We start from the raw sequence: 23,832 nt of genomic DNA on the forward strand, positions 1-23,832 counted from the left end.
ATCTGAGAATAAAGAGTTTTGTGATTTCTGTGACAACAAAAGGATCCAACATGACTTTTTAGCACCGAGAACTCATCTTTAGAGCAGTGTGGTTGAGAGAAAAAATCAAACCATTCAAGATATGGCCAGAATGATACTAGATTCCAAGAGTCTCATAAGTTTTGGGTTGAAGTTGTTAACATAGTTAATGTGATTAACAATGTACTTTGAAGCCTAAAACAAGGATGGCTCCATATGAGATGTGGAGAGGAAGAAAGCTTATAGTGACTTATTTTTATGTTTTGGGGAGCACTTATTACCTTTTCAAATATCATGCTTATCAGGGAAATTTTGATACTTTGAAGCCTAAAACAAGGATGGCACCATATGAAATGTGGAGAGGAAGAAACCCACAAACACACACAAAAAAAAAAAAAGGTCAAAATCATTGTATGGACATTGTGAAACTGATGGTCCGAACTTGAAGAAAAATAATGGATTAAAATCAACTGCAAAATCACTTAAAACAAAATGCTCATGGACTTGGTTAGATGGTTTTCCAATGAAAGCAAAAAAGTATAAAAAGAGGTTATATTGGGTTCTCAAAGTTATGGGAAATACACCAATAAAATGCCTACTTTTGGTGGCCCTGCAGAGAAGCATAGCTTACAAATCAGTCTCAATATTAGTAGTATCAAAAAAAGACGTTGAAAAAGAATCATGGAACATCAACCAGGACAGAGACCATTCATTGGTTATCATTCAGACAAAGCTCGCTGCAACAGACCAGACAGACTCGCATGTATGAAATGATATTTCTTCCCCACATTTACAAATTTCACATTTAAAACACAAAGTAATTGACAAGAGGACTCAATCAAATCCTCCATAAAATAATAATTTTTTTTTCTCTACAATAGACCCAGTAAATCAAAACAGCAAAACCTTCGCATGCATTATTTGCAACATCAAATGTATACATATTGTATAGACCCAAAACCTTGAATGGCAATGAAGCTTGTTTTCCTACTCTCAGCCTCTTCCAGAATTACCATGTCGTTGGTTTCTGAAGACACTCAGAAGTGTCTGTGCCTGCAATCAATAGAAGCTTATGACAATTTTCTGTGAACGTAAAAGAAAGGCAGTGATATTTAAGAAGAAAAAAGAAAAAAGCAGAAGCATTATACCTTCTCTCTAGCCCTGGGTGTACCAGACTGGGACAAGGCAACTAGCGGTGGGACAGCACCTTCTTGGAGAACCAGACTGCAAAACCTATTACTGTTTGTGCAGAGCTGTAAAAGAGCAGCCGCGGCATTTTCCTTTCCCCTTGCTGAACCCAATTCAACGACCTCAACCAGCACAGGAATCCCTTGCTCCTGCCCAATTGAAGTCCTCCCTTCAGGAATCGTAGCAAGATTTGCTAAAACAGCAACAGCCTTATCAACCATTCCAGCAGCTGGGTCCATCAACTCCACAAGGTGTCTAACAGCACCAGCTTGCACAATTCGGGCCTTATTTTCGTGAAATATTGACAGATTAAACAAGGCTGTAGCAGCATCTTTCTTTCCCCTAGGAGTACCATTCCCCAGTAAATCAACAAGAGGCCCAATTGCCCCAGACCTTCCAATCCTGACTTTGTTATCCTCGATGACAGAAAGGCTGAAAAGAGTAGCAGCTGAGTTTTCTTTAGCTTCAGGAGTTCCTGTCTCGAGGACATGAATCAGAGGCTCTATTGCATTTGCATTAGCAATGGCTGTTTTGTTGTTATCGTTAATTGATAAGTTAAGAAGTGCTGTAACAGCATTTTCCTGAGTCTTTGTATCTGGTGAACGAAGCAAATCAACTAACATGCTAATGGCCCCACAGTTTGCTATTATAATCCGATTATCCATATTGTGCTTGGCAAGCAACCTGAGTTGAGCAGTGGCCTCTCGTTGAGTATCGACTGAAGTGCACTTCAAGTCCTCTACCAATTTCTTAACCCGGGTTTCAGTGCCAGAAAGGTCAGCCCTGTTCTCAATACCAGGAGAAGAAATGATCCTTGGAACGAATCTCTCTGATTGTCGGCGCCAGATTCTTTGGCTTCGAGATCTTGGATCCATAAATCGAGGAGAGAACTCAGCTTCTCTCTGTGGGATGGCTGAGCTAGCCACAGGCTGCGGGTCAGATTTCACCTCTCCATTAACATCACTATTGGCCCTGAGATGAGTTGACGCCTCCAAACTCTCATTGGCATCTCCACCTGGTCCTTGAGGAAAATCTGAATTAGAAAGTGTACTAGATGCTGAGTCAGATCTTGCATGATTCAGAGATGACTGTCCATTGTTATGAAATTCATTAATAGAAGGTGACAACGGGGGTTGGCCAACTGATTCGCTACCTCTCTGTTCCAAGTTGGATCCCTCTTCAGCACTACTTAGTGATATTCTTGCAACATCCAGATACTCTCCATTTCCATCAATAGCTGGCAAAGAACCCTCTGAGGTAGATCGAGGATGCAGCGGGGAGGTTCCCTCCCGATTAAGTCCACTGGATGTGATTAGGTTTTTATCAGTTTGACTTGTAGATCGTGACTCCGGTGAAATTGGTTGGCTGCTTCTAGAACATGGAACAGTACTTGAGTCCCTTGACAAGCCAGACTCTGCGTGCAAAAGAAGGGGGCTCATGAACTTCATGGGATCAGGCAACTTCACATTGTTTGACTCGCACCAGTTTGCAATTAGTGCCTTCACTGTATAATTAGGTATAAGATTGGTATGAGCCAAAGTCTGCCGTGTCTTGGGGCACACAATGAGCCCAAGACCAATCCATTTCTTGATGAAAGCCCGCTCATAGGTTTGTCCTGATGCCACAATCACTGGATCAGTCATTAGCTCTAGGGAAAGGGGCAGCAGAAATCAGCAGGTATGGGAACCGGGCTACAAGTCTGCGAATGTTTTATTAGGACAAGCCGTTCATGCATGCGAGTTACAAGACCAATGATTTGATCAACAAACTCAGCTTCAGCAGTTTTTTCAGCTTGTTCAGCATTCTCCTTCAACTTTTCAAGGGCCACAGCCTCTATCAAAATCTCCTGGTTTGACCTCAAGCTTAAGTTCTCTGCAATTTTCGCTAGTATTTCTGAGCTTGGTCCAACACTATCCACTTGATCCCTGATGGCTTCCCTAATGACAGATGATGTTTGTTCATATCCTACATGCTTAATTTTCTGCAAGCAGTGCTGCAATCAATCATACCAACTGTTAGATATCCTGAAATGTGAATTCTTTTTTAGCGTTCTTTAAACTCATAAATCAAATCAAAAGAACAGCTATTTATTTTCTAACATCTCAAAACTGTATAGGTCAGATGCCACCACTCTCCAATAGATGACTTCTCAAGTAAATCCACTTTGGTAATCATTGAGAGAATATGATATTATGCTTTATTAATAACACAATATGAAAATTACAAGCTTCAAATAAAAGTAAAAGCTTCAAAAACTTTTGGTCATATATTACCTCCAGAGATGCTGAACTCAATTCATCAGGCAGATGCAGATGAGAACACTTCAAGAACTGGACTATATCCAGGCTGGGATTTCGAATCTTCGATATTAATGACTCAACTTGCAGAACCTGTATATTAAGTGGAAGAAGATGGTTATTCAAGTACGATTATAAGAAAATTTCTGTTCTATATTTTGTTTTTCTAGAAAAACACCCATCTATAGCAATTTTCCACCTGAATATGACTGAACATCTAGGAATCAGGTCTTGCGGCTATAGCTTATTCCAAAAGCTACACATTCACTTAATACTTCTATGAAAAACATTATAAACTAACAAGCAGGAAAAGGTGAGAAGAAAAAGAACACATACATTTCACAAGCTATTGCATAACAATCAAGTGTAAAAGGCAACAATAATCTAAAACAAGCACCTCACAAGAAAACTATATCTGTAATTGATCAAAGCTTTACTATATCAGTAGTATGGTAAAGTTAGGTTAAGCACTTCTTCCTGGCAAAAGTGAACTAAACTCGCCAAGAGAACTTGCGAAATGAAGATAGAACTTATAACTTACAAAATAAACTTTACTCAAGAGGGGTTGCCAGCTATCACATTGTTCTCTCAGTTCTTCTATAGAGAGACCCAGTCCTTCGAATGCCTTGATAAGCACTTCATCAGAAGTAACTTCTGAATCAATAATTGAATTCAGAATTGGCTTCAACAACTTTAGCATCTCTTCTGCTCTTTGGTAGTACTTCTGAACTGGTTCTGAGTTAATCTTCTCAAAAGACGATAAATTTAAAAATGAGGAAATGTTACTAAGAAGTGCTTTTACCAAAGATATCTCCATATGATCTGTGTCAACAACAACAACAAAAAAAGGTCAGAGAGACTACAAGAAAGAGAAACAGAGGGGTAAAACTGATATCATAGGCAAGTTAGCATGAATAGAACAGAAAATATCATCAAGTTTAATCAAATCTCGTTTTTTTTTTTTTTTGTTAACATTGATCCTAACCAATTCATCAATTTTCAAGCTCCACATGAGACATACTGATTTAGAACAAATGAAGTCAATACTATTGCATTGAGATGACAAGATTTAGGCAAACATTTCCTTAGGTATAAGTTTTCGCAAAACATTTAATGCTTTGAAGTTACCAGCCTGTCAGTAACTTCAAAGTAATAATGCCCTCTTAAAGTTCATGATAAATACCCAACAGCCCATGTTATTTTAGATTCAACAAGTTACCTCTCAGTTAAACATTTTTTTTTCCATTTACTTAGATGTCATTCCAGAATTTCAAATAATTACGTCACAGGTGTGTGGCAAAACAAAGAAAATACCAGAAAAAGGATCAGTTGTTTTCAAGGTAACAATCACCACTAGATCTGTTAGCATTTAGAAAATGGCATTTCATCAAAGAGCTTAACTGCTCAATGTTTTTGAACCAATCAAAGAAGATGTGACGAGCTAAAATGTCATCATTGAGCAAAACAGAATAAGGATGAAATGAAGAATAGAGAAACTAAAGAAATAGTCAAAGAACTAGTGCTGAATAAACCTCCAATACAAATCAGATTAGGTTGATTTAAACATAAATCACAAGGAACAATTGGAGAAAGCTAACAACCTAATTATTTTGGTTCAACAGATTCCCCTCTCAGCATTCAACTAAATCCAAAGTAAATCATCAGGCAATCACATATACTGCCTATGATAAATTCATTTACCAAACTGCATAAATTCATTGACCAAGTTTGAAGAAAAAAGTGAACCACGAAGGTCCAGATAAAGGACATTGTAATGTACTACCTGTTCTTGTAAACTCTGACAGCAAAATTCTTTCTCATTAGTGATCCTTGGAAAACCATATTATTCCGTTAAACTGAAGAAACAGCTTCTCAAACTCCATACCAAAACCTAGAAAAAGAACCACACAGATTCTTGAAATCTCAAATCTGCCAACTAGCAATCCTTATAAGGAGCCAAAATTTTAAAGTAAAAAATAAGATTAAAAAAATAATAATTATATAAGTACATTGAAACTCTAAAACTTCAAATATAATATTTACCACCAAAAAACCCAATCAAATTACAACAAAGTTTCCTTTTAGAGTTTATTATGCTGATAACCTTCCAAGTATCCATCAAAATGTTATTAAGGTAAACCTAAAAAGGTAATAGAAAAAAACCAGCTCTCCACAGTTCATGTTAAACATAACATGATCCCCATTCACCCACCACAGACAAGGGAGTTAGCTGACTAATAGCAAGCCAAATCACTCTCTGAAGTTAAGATAAGATGAATGAAAGCCAAGGACTAATTGAAATTCTGTGACTGCTCCTTCAATGGAATTGTCTTTACTGCAGGACTTTGTAAGCTTCTGTAGCCTGTACAGTTACTCTCTACTAAAGCCCTAGTTTCTAGGAAATTCAAGTTAACTATTTGGATGTATTTTCCTATTTTCGGTAATCATTTGCGGTTTAATTAAAATTCAATCCAGAGACATCAATATATTTATGTAGCTTATGGATTAGAATGAAGACAACATTGAAACAGAAACAAGAAGACTACAGTATTATTTGGATGCTGCAAATCAAAGGATATAAAGACCTTAACAAGAATTGCAAAATAAACATAAAATGATCCAACAACCACTCTCAAATTCCAGATGCTAAAAAACATATGCTGCTAGATGGAAACTAGCACGGTAATAATGAAAACAAAAGATTTACCCAAATCATTACTTCAAAAACCTATCTCCAACTGGTTCCTTACGTCATTTACATGGCTTTATATTTTAAAATAACTAGCAAGTTCAAGAGAACAGAATAGTGAAACAACAACTTAATAAAATCATTTTTACACCTTAATGATTCAGGCATACATACATACTGGCCTCCCAATCATAGAAAGAATAATATTAACCTATGGAAGTGCAAGTTTAATCTGTTTCTTTTACACTTTTACAACAGCAAAACAAATTAATAACTAAAGTTAACACAAGAACCCCCTCAGACATTAAAATTTCATTTATCCAAAGACCTACATAGCCTTTAAAAATCATACTATCAAACAATATGGTCATACAGAAAGTAAATAGATCAAATGGGTTTTCTTATGGTTTGAAAATAACGAGGCCCAAAGAAGTAATTAGTCAAAACATTCAGAAATTGCAAGGAAATAAGAGAGACCTCAATCAAGATCTTTCAACACTGTTATGGGTCTCTATGATCTTAACAAGGAACCCAAAAACGAAGCTTTGATTCTCTAACTTGTTAAGCAGGAACCTGGATTCATATATCAAAATTCAAAGATAAATAAATTCGGAAAAACATAAAGAAATTTTCAAAGCTAACAAGAAAAAAAGAAAGGAAGGAAAGGAAAACAGAAAGAAAAAGAGGAACTGGTACCTAAATGCACCTTAGAGTTGTGGAATGTTGGAATTTCCTTCATTTTCTTGATTTTTGTAAGAAGCAGAATATATTTTAAAAAGAGCCCAGATTTCGCTATTATGTTGCTGTGCCTTCAGGCCCTCTTTTCTTCTTTTTTTTTTCTTTATTTCTAGCAGTTTTTTTTTTTGCTCTCCTTTTCGTTTTTCAATGGATTAAATATCTGGGGTTTAGTTAAAGTTTCTTTAATTGTTTGCTGTGATTACTTAGATAGAAAGGGTGGGACATTCTCGTCATTTTCTGAATTTTCTTACGCATATTTTGACTGGATTTTGGGAACGGTACTACTGACAACCGCCAAAAGAGCCGGTTGCCGGTCGAAGTTCCTCAGTACAGAGATTTTATGGTATTCTTAGCGCCGGTTGCCATTTTTTTCCGAAAGAGAAAGTGCTTTAAACAAATATAACTTAAATTTTTAATGCTTAACATTGTTGTTTAAAATAAAAAAAAATACTTTTAAAAAATAATATCTAGTTTAAATATAATATTGTAAAATCAAAATTAAAATTTATAAAAGATGAATCCGAAATTTAGATACCGTATTAAGTTAAGGTAAAATACATCCAAGATCGTTAAACTATTATTAAGTTTATGTTTTGGTCATCTAACTTAAAAAAGTTATAAAATGATCATTTAACTATCAAAAGTTTTTATTTAATTCATTGAGCTGTAATTTTTACATTTAATTCATTCAACTATTAAAATCACTGTTGTATGGCTTTCTTTATTCGCACGGTGTGCACCAATCGAAAACTTGCATTCTCCTTCTCTTATGTAGTTTAGTTTTTCCATAAAACATCTTTGAACATCACGAATATGCAAACCAACATCCAAACAATTTTCTTCTCTGATCCCTGACACTAATCTTCAAATCAATTTGGAGATAAGATATGTTCATTTACTCATCGATGGGAACTAATACATTATACCGATTGTTGAATGGTCACTTAAAGCTCGTTAATCATATTTAAAAAAAATAAAACTTAATAGCCCAATAACTTAAATAAAATTTTTTGAATAGTTCAACTACTATTTTGTAACTTTTTAAAGTTAAATAATCAAACTATAAATATAATAATAATTTAGTACCCTAACTTAAAATGTCAAACCTTTGATTATTTCTAATTTAAAAAACTAATTATTTCGTATTACTTATGAGTTGAAAAACTACTTTGAAACTTTATTCATTTCAAAAAAATAATCTCATTAAAATGGTTTAATAATAATTAATTTTATAGCACACCTAGGTAAAAAAAATAATGTTAAAAAAATATATTAATAAAAATTTTATATAAAAATTAAATGATGTTTAAAAGTTGCATAAATTGTGCTTTCCATTCAAATTTTATTGAATTATAAAATATAAAAACAAAAACCTCCTCATAATCATATAATTTTATTTTATAAAATAATTAGGTTTTAATAATTTCTCAATTAAATTATGTTTTGTAAAAGAAAATATTTAAATAATTAATTAAAATCCCACAACATAATAAAAGTTTCAATAGAAAATATATATTATAAGTGGTATTAATTCCAAGTTGATACATAAGAATAATAAATAAAGAGTAAATACAAAAATTGAAAGTCAATGTTTGAAAACAGGTGTGGTCCTAACTCACTCGTAAGGCAAAATTGAAATTAGCATCCGTCAGTTTTGACCCATTAAAAAGTCTTGCTTTGGATGTTGCGTTTATTTAATTTAATATCTTTTTTCTTCTAAAAAGCAAAGAAAGCGAAGATTCCTCATCCAACAAAACTGTAGAGCAATGAATTGTATTGGGTGCAGAATCCATACCCCAAATCTGTCTGAAAAAAAATATTTTTTTCTTTCTTTCAGAGTTTTTTTAAGACTGCAGGGGTTGGAGTTCATGTTCTCGAGCTGCTCCATCAACCGGTTGATATGGAATCTGCGCCTGTCGTCTGCGACTCCATAGCCATATTCCAGATGCGATTAATCCTGCAATTATAAACATCATAATACCCAAAAGAACCACCAGATACTGCCGCTGCCACCATGTTCTGTATTATTAAATGAACAAATCCATTTAGACCTTATATCAGCAAAAGTAAATGGAGCAAATCAAAATGGAGTTGGAATGGGTCATTAAATATATATCCTGCATGCATATATACAAACTGTTTCTTATACAATACAACTATATGTTATGCCATTAGCACCAATGTACTAAACAGAAGATCTACACCCTATAGAATGACAGCATTCACTGATCCAGCCATTATCACCAATTAACTTTGTAAAAGATCTACACAGACACGAGAAGAGTGAGGGAATTCTAGAAATTATAATTTATAGCCAGCCTTTCTTAATTCAGATCCATGCAAGAGTACGAGGAGAAAGAGAGAGAGAGAGAGGTGGAAACATACTGTTTCGAAGGAGGCTTCACTTCCCATTGCACCAACTGATAATTTCCGAAGTCATCAGGAAGCATCACACGATGTTCAGCAAGCCGAGATATTATATTCTGGAAGCAGGAACTCATGAAACAAATAAATTGTATTCTTGTACATAAAAGGAAATGCAATGATCTAAAAAGAGAACTTACTATTGCAGTAGTATTAGAAATGTAGGTTGCTGATCCTGAGGGGACTATGGACCATTTAATAAAAGATATGTTTCCTTCAGATGTAAAATTCAATAAATGTACCTGAAATCATCCAAAAGTTTTCTTAATCCAATAAGGTGAAACCTAACCATAGACAGAAAAATCAACTGTTCAGTAAGATAGTTTGAAAATTCCTTCGGTATTTAACATGTAATTTCACATTAATAATACATAAATTACAGTCATAAAATGCTCCTGCTTTCGAAGATGGTAGTTGTTTAACCTGTGAACCATTAACGCCTAGCTCCTTAGCCATGAACTCAAGAAGCATGACAAGACGAGGCTTTAGATATGAGTGGTTGACGTTCAATGCCAAATCCAATGAAATTTCACCAATTTCAATTTCCCCTATATATCAACAAGAAAATGTCACTATAGTATCACAATAGCACTTGGAAAGCATACTCTACAAAAATTTATCATTTATGCATTTCAATAAAATGAACTGCAGAGTAGAGTTCTAACTTCTAACCCTGTGATAGGTCCTGGTATAACCATGGTTTACAGTACCTATAAGAGCATATATAGGTGATTCCTCAGGAGCTGATATAGGTGGCATTTCAAAGGTTGAATTTTCCTTCCCACTTGAAGATGATGGAGATGGAGATGGAGATGGAGATGGAGATGGAAATGGTGATGGTGATGGTGATGGTGCACTGGTTACATGAAGCCTTTCCCATAGTTCAGAACAATTAGTCTTCCAGAAACCGATCTTTGAGTCCTTGCGGTCATATGTAACAAGAGTATTCCGCACAATGATTCCTATTACAACACGAAAGAAAACCGATCTTTGAGTCCTTGCGGTCATATGTAACAAGAGTATTCCGCACAATGATTCCTATTACAACACGAAAGAAAACAACAAAACAGCAGTCTAACTAAAGCTTTGCCCAAGAAGATGGTCCCAGTTCCATCAAACTCCAATCCTAAGACCGAGCAACCAAAAACAGTCTCATGAAAACTTAAAATGAATAGCATCACAGAATACAAGTTATCTGAAATTAAACATACCTCCCAGAAGGGTAGTTGGGTCCATTCCATTTTGGAAGATCCCAAGGCAATATGCACCTTGTACCTTTGAATGCTTCATGAATAAGATGTAAGATAAGAGGAAAACCCCTAGTCATGTATTGAACATTAAGAACAGGGCAAAATACTGAATCAAATACAATTATTGCTAAACCAACTTCAAGTATAACCTTAAGAAGGTTTCCTTGAGAAATAAAGAAGTTCAATCAACAGGAAAGCAATTACATTGTGAGAAGCTTACTCGAAACAAGTAATTCTCAGGTGTAAGCAACAATTTTTGCTGATTTTCAAATACCAGTTCAATTGTTGGAAAAGTTTTTGAGAGTTGAGAGACATCACTGAAGCAGAAAACAATATTAACAATATTACATAACTAATCATTTTATATAATATTACATAACTAATCATTTTATATAACAAGTAGATTACAAATATTTCAAATTTTCTGTTATGGTACATAATATAAGTAATACCTGCTAATACCAGAAAAGCATGTATCATTGTAACTTGGAACAGCACCGCTGATCTGCTTTAAGCTATTAAGTTCCTTCATAATCTTCAATATAAAGATGCAAATATGAGATAGAGGGAAAAGAACAATCATAATCAAGTTTTGAAGTTTAATATGTTAATCTATAAAGCATGTAGTCATCTCATGTAAATACGTAAAATTATTGGAATAAAGCTTCAATGATCCCCATATCAATGCCATCATGGATGAAGAGTGAAAATTTTAAGTCACTTAGGCAGGAGAGAAAAACGGACTAGTGAGAATGCATTAATAGGCCTAACAAAAATTTTAACTACGATTAATTTATGGGAACAAAATCTTACAGTGTCCTTGAACGCCTCAAACACTGCTTCTGGAAAATATGCAAATGTCGTACCACTATCCAAAACAGTTCCAAACTTTCGATCAAAAACAGATGGGTCCAAATCTAGCTTCTTCCCGGCAACATGCATCTCTTTCAAGTCAATGTTGTAATATGGACTGTTTCCATCCCGAAACTAGAGTAAATGTGTGGGATGTATCGAATGTTTTTGTTAGGAAGTTGACGAGGTACTCTATCCTCTGAGATCAAAACGTTTACAAAACATACCTGCGTACAGGATCCGAATAACTGAAAATCATGTCTGATGGGGCGGATATACCACCAAGAACCATAGCGCCCCCACCAACATCCATTCCACCATAACATAATGAGAATGAATCGCTAATCACACCTTTCTCCACAAGCTGGTCAACAATGCTGAGATCACCGCGGCCCAATCCAATAATGCCGTCAGCATGTTGTCTGTAAAGCTCACCAGTTTCCTCAGTTTCACAACCAAAAACAATACGCTGGGGCGAAAGTTCACTTAGATTCCCAAATGAAATAACATCCTCAGCAAGGATACCGCTAGTGACACTCATTTCAGCATACTGTCTTTCATATATACATTGATCCCTGTCTTTGTCGCAATTGCAATCCAAATTGCATTTTACAGGTTGGTAAGTACCGGACAACTCGGGTTGAAACTTTGGGTCCTGATATAAACATATCAGAAACCTATTAGCTTGACCACCTAAGAAGGTTTTGTTGAGCCAACATGATTAAAACTTTCGCTGCAAATCATTAAGGCTGCATTGCTACGTGCTTTTTCTGTCCCACAAAAATTGCTATAAACAAATAGTTCGATTTTGCATCTTAATATATGTAAAAAATTATTATATATGTAAAAGCTGTAACTTTTTACATTTAACTTCTTTTTTTCTTTTTTTAAAAAACCATCCCTTATTTTTGCTTCTAAAAGAAGATGCAATCAACGACCAAATAAGGCCTAGAATCGAATATCTCAGTAAGTAGAGTAATGGCTAAAGAAATGAGATAGGAGTTTTTCGACTCTCTAGCGCTAATATGCTCGGAATACATTAATTACCTGAGATTGGGAATATGATTTTAAAGATTTGGATTCTAATTCTTTTCAATTGAAATGCATATTTATATTAGCTGAAGGTTAAAATATGCTATTAGTCGTTGTATTCATCCAAAATTTGAGATTCAATCATGTACTTTAAAATACCTTCTATTTTTTTAATTTAAAAATTCTAGTCTAATCTTTATATACGAAATGAAATGTTAAAGGTAGTTTAATAAACATGCCAAGTTTGGCAAATTTTAACAAAAGAAAATTACTAACAGGCTAATGATTTTAAATTTTAAATTTTGAATTTTTTCTAAATATAGGACTAATAACATATTTTAACCTTAGTTGAAATTTAATATATTTTTTAAAAACTATTTCAGTGCACCCGAAACCACACTTTTACTGACACATGTTTACATATTTAAAAAGGTAACCACACATGAATTTGAAAAATAATCATTAATGCTACATTTACACCTATCTTGTTATACAATTATACATTACATCAATACACATATTACATTTTACAATTACATTGTTTTTTAATTTAATATAGATTGTTTGAAACCCTTAACGATTTTAATAGTCTAACATTTTAATATCGATGAATGAAATTTTAACATCACCTGATGTGTACCACATTTTTCACACATAGCGCAAGGAACGTAAGTGACAGTGCTTCCAGTATCCACTATAAGCGCAAATCTCTGCGGAGGTGTCCCGATCCATAGACGCGTAGAGTAATACCTTTAGAAATTTCAAATCATCGAAAATCTACCTTTAAGAAAGGAAAAAATATGATTTAAAGAAAATAAGACTACTACTAATAAAAGAAATAACAGGGTACCCGCGGCTGAGGAGGTTGTCGTAGAGTCGCATGCGAGCGTAGGGATGAGAAGAGTTAGAATCGGATCTCAGTAGGCGATGAGAAGAGTCGGGAAAAGTTGTAGAGGTATTCTTGGGAGAAGGAAAGAGAGGAAGGACCATGGCGGGGCGAGCGCGGGGGTGAGGTGGAGGGAGGAGGAGTGGCAGTGATATGGAGAGGCATGATTGGAAGAGGAGAAAGATGAGGAAGAAGAAAGTGACGGTGAGGTTAACGAGTGGCCATGCCATGCCAGATGAGAGACCAGTCAGTGGAGTGTATAACAAATAAGCTTTCGCACCAAAACTGACGATGATTATGAAACACAAAACAAAAATTGGAACTAAGGCGTTTGAATGGAATTGAAATTTAGAATATTTGGATTTTTCTGTTTCTTCTCTAACCAACTTCCGCATTCTACTTTTTAAAAATACATTAATATTGACGTTTGAATAAGTCTCAAACGTTGTCGTTTTTTATTTTTTATTTTTTTTTGTGAATTACATATTTTGATGTATTTAATAATTTTATGGGTAAATTACATTAGTAGTCACCTAACTATTAGTAAATTTCATTTTTGGTTACTTAACTATTAGTAAATATCCTTTTTAGTCATCCAACTATAAAAATTACAAAATGGTCACCCAACTATTAAATTTTGTCTTTTTTTGGTTATCAACAAACTAACTGTAACAATTTTTAATATTAGCATAATAGCAACCTTTAACCCCTTATATTTATATATCATGTAAATTCAGTCTTAATTCTAACAAAATCTAACTTTCAACATTTATATATTGTATACTTTGGTCTTTTTTACAGTTTCGCTTTTGTTTGTGACTATTTCATCTAAAAAGCTAAAAAAAATAAATTTATCAGCTAAATTTGATTGAAAATATACAAAAATTCAAGATAATAATTTTCATATTTTCTCATTCTTTTAAAATGAATTCTCCATGTCACAAACAAATAGAAAGAAAAACTACAAAAAAAAAACCAATTTACATAATGTATAAATGATAAGGTTAAACTTTTTTTAGAATCAAAACTAAATTGACATAATTTATAAATGTTGAAGGTTAAATGTTGAATAATTGGGTGACTATTTTGTAACTTTTTATAGTTGGGTAATCCAAAAAGAGATTTACTAAATAGTTGAGTAACCATTTTATAACTTTTCATAGTTAGGTGACAAAAAAATTTATTAATAGTTGGATCACTACTAATATAGTTTATCCTAATTTAAGGATAATTGCACACCTATTACTTGTGTGTTTAACATGTTGCCCAATGCTGCGGGCCATGGTTGAGAAACGTCACTAGTAGTTCAATGGCATTGCTACAAGCTTCAGCTGAACGTTCTTAATTACACAAATAAATTCATAAAGAAACAAGAAAACAATTTAACAATATAAAGGCAAAGAAAGTTTCAATGGAAGACATCAACCATCCTCGTAAACCATGCAATATACTAGCAAACAGTCGATAGCAGCTTCCTCGTAAATTTTTCTAATACATTTGTATATAATACATAGTTTAGCTCATTCAACTGTTTCAAAAGAATGTCATTGTTACAGCCTCTATCTTCAATCCCTGTATACGGCAGGATACTATCCAAACCTACGACCGTGTTGTTTGATACAGTATGTCGAGAAGTAAGCTACTAAAATGAACTCTGTACATAAAGCCCATATACGGATGCATACACGAAAAAGACATGCTTCAAGCCTTCAACTAAACAAAATCATCAGTGGAAAGACAGTTTGATGGTGTCCCTATGGTTTCTGATATCTTAGCTTGACAAGTTTCTCTTAAGACCTATCACTCCATGCCTTGTGCCAGTTTAGCAGGTAACATCTGGCGCCGAGCAGATAAAGTAAATCCCCAATAAACAAGGTAAACAATAAATGCAAGATAAGCTCCTGTAAATGCACAGACAACGGTGGTAAAGATTACGCCAGTGACTTCGGAGGAGAAGAAGTCAAGTAAAAGGTACCCATTGATCACTATCACCAGCGCTGCCACAAGCCATGCAACTATCTGCACAAGAGAGAGGGAAAGTGTAACCGCATAAAATAGCACTCTCGTGACTGGTGCAGGGATGAAAATTTTTATCAACAAGCGAGTCGAACTGATAAACTAACACAAGTCAATAGTTTTCATAATGAAACAGTACAGGCACCAGGTATAACATCAAGTAGCCCAATATAACAATTTACAAGAGTGGAATTGTACTGAATCTAGAACTCCAGATCATCGAGATAATGAGTTGTTCTTAAGTAAGAGCCGATCATGATCTCTAGGTCATTGCGACAAACAGCCACTGATCAAACTTTACCAATAGAATAATATTAACTCACGCCACAGTCGATGCAATGACACAGACAAAATTACTATTGGCAGCAAGCATACGGATGCATACTGTGAAATTAGCAGCATACCTTGAGTGCAGGGCCAATTTTGAAGGTACCCATGATTTGCTCCTTGGATACCAGACAAAGTAGTGGGATAAGAGCAAAAGGGATTTGAATTGACTGAAGCACATTAAGCCATTCATTTAAGACATCTAGTGCTGCGTCAGAAGTATCGAAAACAAGAGCAACTACAATTGTAGGAATAATTGCACAACTCCTTGTGATTAATGCTCTTAGCCATTTTTTCATTCTCAGGTTCAGGAAACCTCCCATGATAAACTGGCCAGCATAAGTGCCGGTGATAGTGCTACTTTGTCCTGCTGCTAACAACCCAATACTCCATATATATAAAATTGGGAATAATCCACCTCCGTATTTTTCTTGAAGATATTGCCCTGCATTCACGAGGCCGATACTACTGGCTATTTCTGTACCATAGAATGCCTTGGCAAATACACTCATAACGAAAAGATTGATTATAAAGGAAATTATAAGTGCAACAGTGGACTCTATTGAGTAATAATTGAGAGCTTCTTGCACCCGACCCTTCTTGCTGTAATCAATTTCTCTTGATTGCACAAGAGCAGAGTGCAAGAATACGTTGTGAGGCATAATAATGCAGCCAACGACTCCCACAGCCTGCTTGATGGTTTTGGAGCTGAGTTTCGGAATCAAAACACCTGAGAATACGGTATAAATTTTATTAACAAATAGAGAGAAGGAAAAGAAAGGTAACCAAAAAAGCAACCGCTACTGCCAATGGAGCGTAGCTCCTCACCAAGAAGAAGTTCAGTGCCAGTGGGTTTTGTTTCACCAAACATCCAAGCAAATGAGACTGCCATAGTTGCAATAAGGACTGCAAAAAATGCTTCCAGCTTCCTAACCCCATAATTTTCAAGAAACAACAAGATAAAACTGCAACAGGGAAAAGAAAGAACCAGGTTAGCATACTGCTGTTTCGCACTCTTAGGCATGGGATTTTAAAAGGATTTGACTCAACTATAACATCAAACAAGCCTCCTCTTAAATTTACTAATGGTTGATTAGTATTAGCTTCTATAATATTTTAAGAGACAAACACTGATTCAACCTACCATAGTTTTAAAGGAATAAACCAAACCTTGAAAATTCAGATTTAAAAAAACAAAAACTTCAATGAGCATAAAGTCCCATAAAAAACAAAAAAACTGACCAATCAGAAGCTGTAACAACAACGCCAGCCCACAAAGGCAAAATACCGTTACTCAAAATCTTAATAGCAATGGCACTTCCAATAACTTCTTGTATATCAGCTCCAATCAAAGCCAGCTCTGCCATTACCCACAGAACCATGCTAACCCAAGTCGGATACTCTTCTCTACACAGCTCAGCCAAGTGTCTCCCCGTCGTCACACCAAGCCGAGCCGACAAAAGTTGAACCAGCAACCCCATAGCCGTGGCCCACATCAACAGCCACAGCAAGGAGTAACCGGCTATTGCTCCGGCTTGAAGGTCCCCTTCTAAATTCCCAGGATCCAGAAACGCGATTGACATTAAAAAACCAGGTCCAGTGAAAAGCCATAGCTTTTTCCAGGAAAAAGGTGGGACAACCGATGACCCTTCCTCGTCCGGTTCATTGATTCCGAGGATGTGAACTTTTTCGCCGGACTCGTACGCAACATCCTGGTCGGATAGTAATGGAACCTGGTTGTCTTCCCGTGACATGTTCGAGTGCGGCAGCATCCACAGATGATTGGTTTTGCTTTTACTTTTGCTTTTGCTTTTAGTTTTTGGTTTCTGCAACTGCAAGGAAGCTTGGCTTAAGAAAGGAAAAACTACCAGTCCACTCTCCACTCCCTTGTTCGCTGGTGTTTTTATTATTATTATTATTGAATTTTCACTTTTTGGCTTTTCATTTTCTATTCTTATTCTTGTCAGGCCCGGCCTGGCCCGGAGGCCCACTTGAAAAATGAGAGAGTTTGGGAAAAAATATAGGCCCGAAAAATGGGCTTAGACAAAAAAATGAGGCCTATTTAGAAAATGGGCCAGGCCTCAGGTAAGATTTTTTTGGCCCGGGCTCGGCCCGGCCTAGCCTGATTTTAATATTAAATTATTTTTAAAAAAATTATTTTTAATTTTAAGTAACTTTAGTATTTTACTTTACTCTTTTTTGTTGTTTTTAATGTTATTTTAATATTGTAAAACTTTTGTTATTAATATAATTTAGTTCTTAATTTAATTTTAATTTGTTTCAATTTTTCAATTTTAATATAATTAATTTTTATTTTATTTTTAATTTATGTATTATTTTAAGAATTATTTTAGTCTTATTTTTTATTTGTTTTTTGTTTTAATATTTGTTTTTATGTTTTAAATGTATTTGATTTATTATATTTTAAAGTTTTTTTATTTAATAAAAAAATAAAAAAATTTAATATGGCCGGGCCGGGCCGTACCGGGCTCGGGCCTATCATTTTTTCCCGAGCCGGGTCCGGACCTTGAAAATGGGCCGAAAATTTTTTATGGGTCCGGCCCGAACCCGACCCGGCCCGGCCCATGCACACCTCTAGTCATATGTTACGCTTAAAAGTTACAATTTTTTTTTTACAATCATCTACAAACCATAAAAGTGAAAACAGTTAGAGAAGAAATGATATAAAATTGTGATTTTATGTTATTTTTATATTTTTTTTAAGAGATTAATAAATTAATTTTTATAGTTAAATCCAAATAATAGAACTGGTATGTTTGTATTATTGGTGTTTGCTGCCATGGATACAAGCTTGGTTTTTGTCTTGCGACATCTTTGTTTTCCTTATACAGGGTAAAGACTACAGGTCTCAGTTTCAAATGGGAAATGGTGCTTTATTTGGAGCTAATTATATCCAGGTAAATTGTATGAAGCCATATTATATTTGTTGAATTCAGCAGAGATGAAGAACTTAGCAGAATGGACAAGTTACTGGATTTTTAGTACCTAGAAAATTGACTTTTATGCTTAGATTCAGTATAACATGGATCTATGCACTGTTATGGTTTATCTTCCTTTTTTAAATACAACATACTATAAGATAATATACTAATTATGGTAGAAGCAACCTAGACTTCCTCTGCTGAAGGCATTCTGCATTTGGCATTTTATTTGCAGTTGCATGCATTGTCAATCTTCATCTGAATCCACTAATTCTGCAATTATGATTCCATCATTATTAATGAACTGAATCTAAGCCATATTTATACAGAGTGTGACACCACATTTATCCTTATTTAGATGATAGAACAGGTTAAATCCAGATGATCGAACTGGTTATTTTGTATGGCATGAGTTATTGAATTACTTCATTAAAGAACTCTATAAGGGGAGGGTGTCATAATTTAATAGAAATGTGTTTCTTTGTCTCATGTTTTTTTCTATATATGTTAAGACATTTGATGTTGTTCAACTTATTTTAGAAGAGTTTGGTCGAAGCATTAGTGAAATTTTTTAGAATTTTGATGTAAATCCTCTTGGTTCTGCATCAATCGTACAGTTATTATTTATGCTACCCAATACATGAGACTTCCTCTTATTCTACTCAATGCTATTTGCATTGTTGTAATGTTGATTTCTGGTTGATGATTGCATTACTCTTTCAAGGTCAGATGTTCTTATTTATGGCTTAATATTACGTGATAGGGATTTAAATAGTGGTAGCTAGCTCAAGTAGTACCATATACCCCTATAAGTGACCTATATACCATAAGTTGGGTTCAAACTCCACCAAGGGCGAGCCGCTCAAGTTACCTCTTAGTGGGCGACTGTATGTCCACGTATAGGTGAAGTGTTCCCAGCTCTGTGAACCAGGTTCTCAGGGCAGCTGCTCATGGCACTCTGGCTCTCGACAGAGCATGAGAGACAAAACCCTCTTCCGAGGACAATACCTTCGGTTGTTAGGGGACTGGCAACATTATTCCGTGGTTGTTATTTTGCAGTTTTGACTCTCTACACGCGGTCGATTAAACAGGGCATGTATTAGGCGTTCTGTTTTAGTTGGTTTTGGTTTGTGATTTAAACAATTTGGCATGGATTTGAGGTTAGAGCAGTTCATTAAATAGTGTGAAATAGAAGCACATTGATCATAATAGAGAAGAATGGGAGTTCAAATAGAATCCTTTAATACTGCAAGCTTCTATCGCGTGTTGCATTGATGCAAATGTTGAATAGGATAGAATAGGAAATGCAGAATTGGATCAATTCCTTTTGTTGAAACATATAAAATTACGTAAACAAGATCAGTGTATCGAATCGGCTACCTGTCCAAGAGAGAAAACAGCTTTTTGTCAGGTCGTAAGAGTTGTACTTTTTCTTTATTTTGCATTCTTTTGTTTTGTTTTCTAAGTATTTGTTTCAGGTACTTTAGAAGCTTGCCATAGATTTTTCACTCTTGTTAAAGAATACAAGAGATGCTCATTTTGCTATACTGTTTGCAGTTATTCCTAGAATGTGATTTCCTTATCTATTCATAATAATTCATGAAGTTGAACCCGGAAAATCAGAAACTTGCAAGAGGTTGTGAAAGATGGGAGCGTTTAGTTTAAAAAATCAGCTGATAAGTTCTTAAAATCGAATTTTAGGTTTCGTGATGGGATCATATTGAACTGGGAAATGTAATAGCTTGAGCATTTGTATCATTTGGGACAGCTTCTGCACTGCCATTTTGAAGTACACAGTTTTATTATGGCTGAAAGTTGCTATTATTTGGCATCACTTCATGTATCTGTTCTTTTGTTAAGCCTAACAGAAGTTTTTGGTCAACTGGCACCACAAACTTCTTGTTATCATGATATTATAAAGGATAAAATAAAATATAAAAATATGTTTTCTATTAAAATTGACTATTTAAAAAAATGTTATTAGAGGATTATCATATAGTATGTTAAACTTATTTTTATATTGGCGATTGTGACCTAAAAGAACAGGTGAGAGATTAGATTAAAGAAAATATATTAGGCATTGAAATATTCTTAATAGTAATTTTATATTAAAATTATTATTAAATATTATTAATAATTATATTAAGAATGTTATTAAATTATATATTATTTTATTAAATTGTATTTAAAATTATGTTAAAATATGATTAAATTATTTATTTTATTTTTATTAAAATATATTTAACAATAATCTTATTAAAATTTAATAACAATAATCATCTACCTACAAAAATTTTGTTAAGGGTACTTTGGTCATTTAAGCCTTTTTCCTTATACTATTACAACATTTATTCCATTCAATCAAACACAAGAATTCTATTACAGCTCTATTCCATTCCATTCAACCAAACAATTGAATTATTGATTACAGTTCTATTCCATTACAGTGAACGAAACATACCCTTATTTATCAAGGGATTGTGGTTTTAAAAGATGAGCTAATAAATTTGATTTCTAATCGCAATTTGTTGCAATATGCTATTATATTTAAATTAAATTTGTTTTATAATTTTATTTATTATATAATATATCACACCAAATTTATGATTATTTGAATATAACAATTTTGAATTCATTTTAAATATAAATAATCAAAATATCAAACAATTCGAAAAATAATATTGTAGGGCCCAATTTAGCCCAGAGCCCATAAACCAAAAACCTAATAAAAACAAAACCGTAAAACCTCAACCCAAACCCTAAATACCCATTTACAACGCGGCCCAATTGGCCCACAAACCTAAAACATTTCAACAAGGGAAACCCTAACAACCTCTTTGTGCAGTTTCAGCAAACAGCGTGCCCTCTCGCACACCAGGCACCACTATCCCGCGACGTGTGCTGCTCCACCACACCACGTCAGATACGTGCTCGATCACACACTTGCTAACAAACACAAAAGAAGGGACAACAGCAAAAAGTTGTTTTTCCCCCCTTTCGTTTGGCTATAAAATCGAAGAGAATCGAATGTAAAATGGAGCTTTTTTCAGTTTTTTTACGAATACAGTAACAGATATACACACCAAAAATCAATAGAAAAGATCTTACTGCAAAAGAAATCCAAAAGGTGATTTTAGATTCAACTGTCCTTGATTTTACATTTTCTTTTGATTCTATTTCCTTTATTTTTTCCATATGACTTTTAAAACATTTGAAAATAGAAAAAGGGAAAGATTTATCTTACGAATAGTTTGTGAAGTTCCGTTTGCTTCGCTGAAGTCAGAGCTTTGAGGGGGTTTTTTAGCCAAGAATGTCGGCCCTCAAAGCTTAAATCTGCTAGACGCCATTTAATGTGCTGATAGGTATTCAAAGGGAGGGATTAAAGTCGGCTAAGGGGAAAAATTAAGAGAGAAATAAAAAAGGGCTAGGGTTTCTTTTAAAAAAAATGGCAGAATGCCATTCAATTTTTTTTTTTAGTTTTTAAATGGCAAACAAAACGGCGTCGTCTGGGAGGGATGGGATCTGCGCTTTTGTGCTTTGAAAGGGAAATTTATGCGGTTGGTCCTTTCCTTTTGCGCCGACTTTCGATTTGACCCAGTTTGAATTTCATTTGTTTTTTAAAAATTGCCCCTAGTTTTTGCGCGTAGACTCAATGTGGTCCGCGTTGAGACATCACATTTTGAGGGCTTGGGATATTTTCCCTATCAGTCATTCTCCTTTATACGCGCGTCTATTTTGGTCCCAGTTCATGATTTGTTATTTCTTTGCATTTTATAATTTGCACCCCATGTTTCGTTTTGATTATAACTAAATCCCAAGCCTTTTACAACTCTAATTACTTTCAGTTTTTTTTTGTTTTTTAAATATTTTATTTACTTCTTTACTTATTTACTTATTGTATTATTCTTATTCTTATTATTTTGTTTTTTTGTTTATTATTTTACATCTGTACATGTTTTTCAATATTGGATTGCTAATTAATATTATCATTGTTATTATTATTCTTACTATTATATATTATTGTTATTATTCTTACTATTATTATTATCGTTACTATTTTTATTACTATTATTTATATATATTATTATTACTATTATTTTTCACTATTATTATTATTAGAATTAAGTGACCCGAATTCTTATTTAAATAAAATACAATGGAAAATAAAATAAAAGTAAAATCCATATGGAACTAGACTTCTTTTATTTTAGTTTAGAATAAGGTTTTTTAAACCTTATTAAACTCCATCTATTTTATATTGATTAGGATAAGGTGTTTCAATCCTACTAGAATATGGCTTTACAAGCCTATAAATAGACATAGTCTATTCCTCTTGTATGAATTCAAATTTTTCGACATAGTGAATTTTCTTCTCCTTTGCCCGTGGTTTTTTCCCGAAAGGGCTTCCACGTAAAATTTGTGTGTTCTTTATTTTATTTTTATTTTATTTTTTATTTTCACAAATTGGTATCAAAGCTTTCGGGTTGTTCATCTCAATCACAATAATGGCGTCTTTGAAGTATGAAATTCTGCTGTTGGATCGCAACACCAGATTTGCATTGTAGCAGATTAAGTGCAAGTAGTTCTTGCGCAGATGGATCTAGAGGATGCCCTGCTAGGGATAGATAAGATGCCTTCGACATTAACAGATGAAGAGAAAAAGTGTAAGGATCGAAAAGCGTTAACACAATTACATCTGCATTTGTCTAACGAAATTTTGCAAGATGTGATGAAAGAGAAAACTGCCGCTGCATTATGGAAGAGGCTAGAACAAATATGTATGTCGAAAACTCTAACAAGCAAGTTGCATATGAAGCAGCGTCTTTATGCTCATCGTTTGGAGAAAGGTGCATTTGTACACGAACACTTAACAGTATTTAAAGAAATTCTCTCAAACTTGGAGGCCATTGAGGTTCAGTATGATAAGGAAGATCTAGGGTTGATTCTACTTTGTTCGTTGCCCCCGTCTTATTCAACTTTTAGAGACACGATTTTATATAGCCGCGAGTCCTCACAGTTGATGAGGTTTATGATTCTTTAACCTCGTATGATAAAATGAAACATCTTGTGGTTAAACCCGACTCTCAGGGAGAGGGTCTCATTGTTCGTGGGAGACAAGATCAGAATGCTGATGATGATCGTGGTAGGACACAGGAACGGAATCCTTGTGGTA

At 34.3% G+C, this 23,832-nt stretch overlaps 2 protein-coding genes, 2 long non-coding RNA genes and 1 pseudogene across 4 annotated transcripts; 1 reads left to right on the forward strand and 4 right to left on the reverse strand.

Moving 5' to 3' along the window:
* Positions 1-702: 702 nt before the first annotated feature.
* Positions 703-7,109, reverse strand: LOC121203087 (U-box domain-containing protein 4-like; annotated as a pseudogene).
* Positions 7,110-8,426: 1,317 nt separating this feature from the next.
* On the reverse strand, positions 8,427-13,746 carry LOC107900253 (aspartic proteinase 36). The gene is made up of 12 exons (XM_016825931.2): positions 13,339-13,746; positions 13,118-13,238; positions 11,684-12,111; positions 11,418-11,574; positions 11,057-11,139; positions 10,825-10,921; positions 10,566-10,638; positions 10,065-10,316; positions 9,778-9,902; positions 9,495-9,596; positions 9,316-9,413; positions 8,427-8,949 (listed from the first exon to the last, which is right to left on the reverse strand). The coding sequence occupies exons 1-12, from the start codon at positions 13,602-13,604 to the stop codon at positions 8,775-8,777; spliced, it is 1,977 nt and encodes a 658-aa protein (XP_016681420.2). The 5' UTR covers positions 13,605-13,746; the 3' UTR covers positions 8,427-8,774.
* Positions 13,747-14,846: 1,100 nt separating this feature from the next.
* LOC107900264 (metal transporter Nramp3) lies at positions 14,847-17,604 on the reverse strand. Its single transcript, XM_016825940.2, has 4 exons — positions 16,960-17,604; positions 16,546-16,682; positions 15,795-16,447; positions 14,847-15,393 (listed from the first exon to the last, which is right to left on the reverse strand). Exons 1-4 carry the CDS (start codon positions 17,487-17,489, stop codon positions 15,175-15,177), a joined length of 1,539 nt encoding a protein of 512 aa, XP_016681429.2. The 5' UTR covers positions 17,490-17,604; the 3' UTR covers positions 14,847-15,174.
* An 867-nt stretch (positions 17,605-18,471) lies between these two features.
* LOC107905818 (uncharacterized) lies at positions 18,472-20,493 on the forward strand. The gene is made up of 2 exons (XR_001686610.1): positions 18,472-18,635; positions 20,217-20,493. It is a non-coding gene; the product is annotated as an uncharacterized lncRNA (long non-coding RNA).
* A 773-nt stretch (positions 20,494-21,266) lies between these two features.
* Positions 21,267-22,526, reverse strand: LOC107900275 (uncharacterized). Its single transcript, XR_001684862.2, has 2 exons — positions 21,904-22,526; positions 21,267-21,664 (listed from the first exon to the last, which is right to left on the reverse strand). It is a non-coding gene; the product is annotated as an uncharacterized lncRNA (long non-coding RNA).
* Positions 22,527-23,832: the final 1,306 nt, after the last annotated feature.

Source organism: Gossypium hirsutum, chromosome A11 (genome assembly GCF_007990345.1).
Source record: "Gossypium hirsutum isolate 1008001.06 chromosome A11, Gossypium_hirsutum_v2.1, whole genome shotgun sequence".
In the NCBI taxonomy this organism is placed as follows: domain Eukaryota; kingdom Viridiplantae; phylum Streptophyta; class Magnoliopsida; order Malvales; family Malvaceae; genus Gossypium; species Gossypium hirsutum.